Raw genomic sequence first — 7,155 nt, forward strand, 5'->3', positions numbered from 1 at the left:
GGGAGCGGGTAAGTGTCCTTTACCGTCACGCTATTTTTTCCTGGTGTCTAAACAAAACCTGTTCTTCCCCGGCCTCATCACTACCGTCGTTCGGTTACTCCAGGGGCTGTCACTCTCCTGATAATTCCTAATTTTAGCATTTTATCTACCTCGGCCCACACGATCTCCTGTTTGGCAGGTGCCTATCCTTCACGGATTCGGCTCCCTCGATCAGCTGTATACGATGCTGCAACGGGTGAGGTTTCCCTAGGCCATCTTTTTCAAATTGGAGTAATCTGCGTTTCACGCCTTTCAACTAACTCTTGTGCTCGATGTCCAGGTCCCACATTTCCGGATCCGTCACGCGGTCTTCGTCGTCTCGGTAATAAGCCACCTCTGGATTCGTTACCACTTTCTCAGATGCCTCTGGAGGTGCATCGGACTTTATGGCCGGGCCGAGCAATTCTGGGGCAGTCTCGAAGGCGAGCCTTCGAAGCACAGTCGATTCCCAGGTATAGTTCCTGTCGTAGGCCCAGGCACATGTTAAATACGATCACTTCTTTCTTACTCCCATATTTTACAGGCAGAACAACGCGGCCTAAAATTGGGTGATTGGCACCCGCCGCTGTCCTTACCATCGATGTGTATGGCTGCGCTTCCCATCCCAATTCCTCCACTAACTCCCGGCATCCTCGTCCCAGCAGACTGACTGAGGCTCAAACAACCATTTTCGCATTGTGTCCAAAAACCCTTTCATTTTGATCCCAGCCACCTCCACTTCGGCGAATACTATTATTCTCCCGTCTCACAGCTTCAATGACCTGGCGCCTCGTAATCCTGCGTCTGCGGAAGTGCGCACGAGCCTTCACCACTCTTCGGGTTGCCAGCGCCATCCCATCCAGCTGTCGCTCACCAAAAATTCTATTTCAGGCCGACATGTATGCCCGAACACGTTCTTCATATGGTAAGCCTCTTAATGTTCTTCCTTTATTCATATCCTTATACATAGCCTTATGGTCATTGTGGTCTATATTCTTCTCCTTTTCAACTACTATTGGCCTTGGTAGGTGTTCCTCTTCTGTTTTTCTGCGGTCGCCGTCCCCGAACGTGTCTGCCCCGCCACCATCGCGCTCCCTCTAGAGTTTCTCGGACATGAGAGCATTCTTGACATGGTCGAACTGCCTACAGTTCCAGGATGATGTCCTGCCTTGCACGAAGGCACATCTAGGCGGTGTTTCCGCACGATGTGGTGTTACTTCAACCTCTTGAACTGTGGGCCTCGTTCCTTGCGAGTAACGCGACGACGGCAAGTACCCAGTCCGGCTTCTGAGACCAATGTGCCTCTCCACTTCTATGCACTCTTGGGCGCAGCTCATCCACGGTGTACATCCATAGATGTATTTTGCCAGACTCTCCTTCAAACCACACTTTTTAATTCTCACCAGTTCGCGGTCTCTCAGTGGCTTCTAGAATCGCACGGCGAGCCGACGCGCTGTTCTGTTTCTCTCGCTGTAGTAGCTCCTGCATCACATCATGCTCCGTCTACCCCGGAACCTGTCAAAGAGAGCGTGCAGCAGTTGCATCCAGCTGTCGACCCTAAAATGCCACACGTGCATCCAATACCACTCGCGGGCACGGCCGATCAGGAGCAGATTCAAACCGCGCAGGACCCCCTTCCACAGGCATTGATGTTGCCTCTGCAAGAACTCCAGCCGAAACACGAAGTCCTCGACAGAATTCATGACGTCCTCGCCATCGAACTTGCCGTTCCACCGCTCGAGCTTCAAGTACGCTGCTTCTCGTACGTTGGCATACGCTTCCTCCGGCTGTAGTTATCCGCTCTCCGGACCTCTACTCGGAAATGGCGATTATTCGGATTATGCCAGATCCTCGCCTGAGCATCTGAAACGTATACTGGGCTGCTGGATGAGTACTCCGCTCCTCGCACACCTTGTCTGTGTGGCTTCGGTGGCACCAGTGGTGGAAATGCCTTGCGCTGGATCCCTTCCCGCTCTTGCGGGATGGCGCCGGTTCGCGGTCCCGGCGCGACGTGTCTCGGCGGCATCAGCGCAGTGTTAGGCTCTCCGGCGTGGCTCTCTGGCGGCTGACGCCAGATGGCAGAGCATGTCAATATGTCTAGTGGGCCTCGGCTATCGCCGCGTTCGCTGCCGACGTGCGCACCGAGTCCTTAGTCGGTTTTGGGAACTCCAGATTTCGTGGAGGTCGATCTTGTTGTGCCGATTCCTTCTCTAAGTCTACCAGATGACCCTCCGCCGGGATCTGTCTCTCAGGAAATCCCCGGAAATTCATTGGCGTTCGCACCAGACCTCCTGACGGACGCGACGGTGACAGTGCCGACGCTCCGTCAGCGTCAGAAGCCCAGTCCGACACCTGTTCCTCAGCCCTACTTATCTTTTCAGAAAACTGTACCCCTCTCTTCTATAAGGCTTACTCACCATAATACAAAAAAACGTCACAAATAATTCCTATTAAATAAATAAACACACTAACAAATCTAACTAATATTGAATAATAAATAAATAAACATTGACCACAAACTAACTCACAAAAATAAATTTTTTATATATATTTTTTATATATTTTTTAATCAATTTCATATACTTTGGGGGGAGAAAGGACAAATCCTAACACGGGCTAACTTGCCTACGCATAATCTGGACAGTGGACAGAATTTAAGTATTCGTCAAATGCTCAGTTCGTCAGTTTGACTGACGAACGGCATTCAAGGAACGCTACCTTGAAGTCTATTTGGCTTCTGTCGCACTTCTGAGAGCCCTTGGGGCATGCTGTGTGACAGGTGCGGTGCAGGATCGAATCTATATCGTCCTGGGTCACCTGTCTCCGAAGCTCATTTATCTACGGCCAGCACACCCCAAATGTAAATACAGAGTGGGACAAAACAAATAGTAAACATTAAACAGACTCCAACCAAAACCTGATCCAATATCATATTTTATCACAAGATGCCTTTGCCATTGCGGCTACCACCAGACTACGACAAACGGTCGCGAACGTTTCACCAACAGGCGAACGTGACTTACCGGCATCAACCACGACAAGAAAAACTTCTTATGTTCAGCGATATTCTAGTAATCTCTGCCTCCGTCATGCTTCTCGTATTCCACTAAACGCTGCGCGATTATGAGCCGCCTACTCGTACCACATAAGATATCAGCGGTGTGGATCCTAAAGCCAAGGGAAACTCTTCCTTGAACCTGCATTGATATTTTTATTTAATTTTTTGATTGATGCCCCCGACATCAAAGAAGCCAGGTGCTTTTTAAAAAATTGCCATATTATTACGGTACTGCTTGTTTCTCGGTGGGCCGCGCCGGCTGGCTCATTGGTTCTCTGGGTGTGATCCCATCCCTGGCCCGCAGCCCGCACAATCGATACCAACAAAGCTACAACGTCTGTAGCAAAACAGACCTACACAACACTATTCAAAATGAACCACATAATCGATAACATCAAACAGCTGGATCTATCAACAAATGAACAACACTAACAGCTGTAAAAACAAGAAAATGTAAACAACAAAGGGTATACGCTCATTATAAATTAACAAAAAACACCATTTATACACATTACTCTTCCAGATCGGGTCCCGGTTCCGGACCCAGCGTACCCTCCCTACCTGAGACGATCACCTGACTTCGTATCCCTCATTTTGGCCACTAGATGGCCTGCATCAGCCCGCGTCGGTTGTCATGCCCCCATCAATTTAAATTTAGCCGACCATTCTTTTCCTTCATTATGAGCGTATAATTGGTTGCGTTTTCTTAAAATTAATAACAATTAATATCATTTCTTACTGAATTTATCTTTGCAACCATTTACAATCTCATGCGACCGGACATTTCCCTCAACTTCACAGGTGCGTATAATTATTCGTGTATTCTTATAATTATTGACATTTTATTATTGCAAGTATCTCTGCAGGCTATCTCTGCTCGGTAATTTACGTTCTCATGCACGTGGACATTTCTATACCAGGTGCGTATAATTGTTTGCATATTCTTATAATTATGGACAATATGTATTAATTTCAAAAAGTACAATTCTTTTATAGCCAAACAACACAAAGAAAGGTAAAGACGTCACCGAAAGTTATGGCCAATTGCCGCCGCCAATATTTATATGAATTATATCGCTTAATTACTCTTAGCCTACCGAAAGAGCGCTATGGGTTGCTAAGGGCGACGTAAGTAAATGATTATTGCTTTTATATATATACATATGTACGGATGGTGTGGAATCGAAAACTAAACTTTCCCTTTTCAGATTCCCCTCTTTCGACGCAACCAGGCAATATATGTATTCCCATTTTTTCTCTTAAGTTACATTTTAGATTATACAGAAGGCAAAACAAAACACGAACTGATCTTAATTATCTAAATATTTCTTGTTCTTATTTTAGAGCAATTCAAATGGGACCCAGAGTTAGACTGCCCCTCGGGTTCCCGGGGCCCTGCCTCTAGGCTCTCTAGGCTCATTGCGGCCCAGTACTCTGGCGCAAAGGTGAAAGTGGCCGACAACTTCTTATTTGGCAAAACCAACAAATCCGAGCCATTCCTGAAGAAGTTCCCCAGCGGCAAGGTGCCAGCTTTTGAGACCGCTGATGGCAAATACTTAACCGAGTCGAATGCCATTGCCTTCTTTTTGGCCAACGAGGAGCTGCGCGGTGGCAAATGCCCCTTTGTACAGGCTCAGGTACAGCAATGGGCATCGTTTGCTGACACCGAAATTTTGCCTGCCTCCTGTGCTTTGGTATTCCCACTGTTGGGCATATTGCCGCAGGAGAAGAACGTCGCTAAAGTGAAGCAGGATGTGGAGGTTGTGCTGCAGCAGCTGAACAAGAAGCTGTTGGATGTTACCTACCTCGTCGGTGAACGCATCACTCTGGCCGATATTATTGTATTCTGCACCCTGTTGCATTTATACGAGAATGTTCTGGAGCCTAGCGCTCGCCGTGATTATGTCAATTTGAACCGTTGGTTCTTGACCATTTTGAACCAGCCCCAGGTTAAGGCTGTTCTCAAGGACTTCAAGCTGTGCGAGAAGGCGTTGGTCTACGATCCCAAGAAGTATGCTGAATTCCAGGCCAAAAATCAAAAGGATACTAAGCCCAAAGAGGAGAAGAAGCCCAAGGAGAAGAAGGAGGCACCCAAGAAGGAAGTCGAAGAGCTCGATGCTGCCGATGAGGCATTGGCTCTTGAACCAAAATCCAAGGATCCATTCGATGCCATGCCCAAGGGCACCTTCAACTTTGATGACTTCAAGCGCGTTTACTCCAACGAAGATGAGGCCAAGTCCATTCCTTATTTCTTTGAGAAGTTCGACGCCGAGAACTATTCCATCTGGTTCGGCGAATACAAATACAGCAACGAGCTGTCCAAGGTGTTCATGTCGTGCAATCTCATCACCGGCATGTTCCAGCGTCTGGATAAGATGCGCAAACAGGCATTCGCCTCAGTGTGCCTCTTTGGCGATGACAACAACAGCACCATCTCCGGTGTGTGGGTGTGGCGTGGACAGGATCTGGCCTTCACCCTGTCACCCGACTGGCAGATCGATTATGAGGTCTACGACTGGAAGAAACTGGATGCAAAGAGCGAGGAGACCAAGAAGCTTGTTACCCAGTACTTCTCATGGACCGGCACCGATAAGGACGGTCGCAAATTCAACCAGGGCAAGATTTTCAAATAAATTGCATTACAAATTCTCCGAGATTCAAAATGCAGCAGCAGCAGCAGGAGGCACAATGCCTATTTCTAAGTTCCAACTGATTAGTAATTATAAATGAGAGTCGAAAACGTCGTGCTGTGCAAAACATCTTAAATACATATTGTCCTGGTTTGCTCAGCACACCAAATTTTTGGTATTTCATGTTTCAGCCTTCTGCATTTTCATTAACTGAAGAATTGTTTTGTAATTGCGTTTAAAAAAAACACACACACACACATTAAATGTCGAATCGACCAGACATTTAATAACTTATACGGGAATAAAAATAAATATGCGTTTTAGTAAAACGCTCTTGGAACGGACTCACTCGGTACTATGGGCGTGGTCTCGCCCGTGGCCGCTTCTTGGCCTATCCTCCTGGACAGCGTCGGTGATCAGGGCGCCGAGGGTATGGCTGACGTGCGCCGTTGCATCGAAACTAGGCCTGGGTGTGACTCTGTTGGCATTTCCGGTCCGAGAGCTGGTCTTTTCGTTGCCGGAACCGTGGGCTGTTTATTTTGTTTATTATCTTATCGTTTTTATTTGTTCGTCCCGTGTCGCACGTATGTTTTAATTTTTTTTTTAATTTTCCTCTATTGTGAATTCACGTTTCCTTATTAAATCGCAAAAACAAAAAAAATATTCATTCAAATTCGGCTCGCCCGCCGTTGACCGCTGACAAAATTGAACTCCTGGATGTACATTTGGGCAGCAACATCATCGGTGCCAAATTTCGGTACACGCATACATATCCGAGCCAGGCATCGTTACTGCCCATCTGCAAAGTTGCATTTTTTTGGGCCAACGGCCCAAATGAAGGCTAAGGGCGTATCCAATCTCTTTAGGAGCGAATCGGGCGGCTAATAGTAATCGCCCTTTTGGCGCTGTGGTTCGAAAGCCCGGCGTTGCCACTCTTCAATAAATTGGGCGCAGCTGTGTGCCCAGTTTCACCCCCGCTACTCTGCTCATACGGCAAAAAGATATCGACGTGGCCGATAATATCGGACGCAACCAACGAAGCAAACAATCGATGCTGCCGATAACGACAAATGCAACACTCTTTAGAATAACTTAATTTAAACTTGACCTAGCTTGAACTTATTTATATATTGTGCCGGTTGGCTTGCGACAACCGCATTTTTGGCGGTGTTATATGCATAAAACCCTTCCCGGGTTTTAAGTCCTTCAACGGACAGCACTTATGTATAGCTCGAAGTCTTCGTGAATAACCGCTAGCTCGGAACATAATAAAGTGTATTTAAGTGTTTTAATTTCTTAACACAGTTTTTTTTATATGGATCACAACACACAAGAAGAGCCACCTGGTGGGCTGATTCTTCTTAGTGGAGATGTTTTTATTAGGTCCAAGGATTCACGTCTTTGTTATCATGCTGTACCCAGCGTTATGAACATACGGAAACAACCATG

General features: G+C 46.9%; 1 protein-coding gene across 1 annotated transcript; it reads left to right on the forward strand.

Annotated features, from left to right (window-relative positions):
- Nucleotides 1-3,846: 3,846 nt before the first annotated feature.
- Nucleotides 3,847-5,986, forward strand: LOC135441027 (elongation factor 1-gamma-like). Its single transcript, XM_064700467.1, has 3 exons — nt 3,847-3,877; nt 3,943-3,996; nt 4,421-5,986. Exons 1-3 carry the CDS (start codon nt 3,847-3,849, stop codon nt 5,707-5,709), a joined length of 1,374 nt encoding a protein of 457 aa, XP_064556537.1. The 3' UTR covers nt 5,710-5,986.
- Nucleotides 5,987-7,155: the final 1,169 nt, after the last annotated feature.

Source organism: Drosophila montana, unplaced genomic scaffold (assembly GCF_035044405.1).
Source record: "Drosophila montana isolate Dmon_TW-CO22-7 unplaced genomic scaffold, ASM3504440v1 contig_1132_1, whole genome shotgun sequence".
NCBI classification, from domain to species: domain Eukaryota; kingdom Metazoa; phylum Arthropoda; class Insecta; order Diptera; family Drosophilidae; genus Drosophila; species Drosophila montana.

Bases quoted from the DNA above. Each gene is read 5' to 3' on its own strand.
- LOC135441027 (XM_064700467.1), top strand. From the start codon at position 3,847: ATGCGACCGGACATTTCCCTCAACTTCACAG. The intron at 3,878-3,942 runs GTGCGTATAATT...GTATCTCTGCAG, and splicing joins CATTTCCCTCAACTTCACAG to GCTATCTCTGCTCGGTAATT. The intron at 3,997-4,420 runs GTGCGTATAATT...TTCTTATTTTAG, and splicing joins CGTGGACATTTCTATACCAG to AGCAATTCAAATGGGACCCA.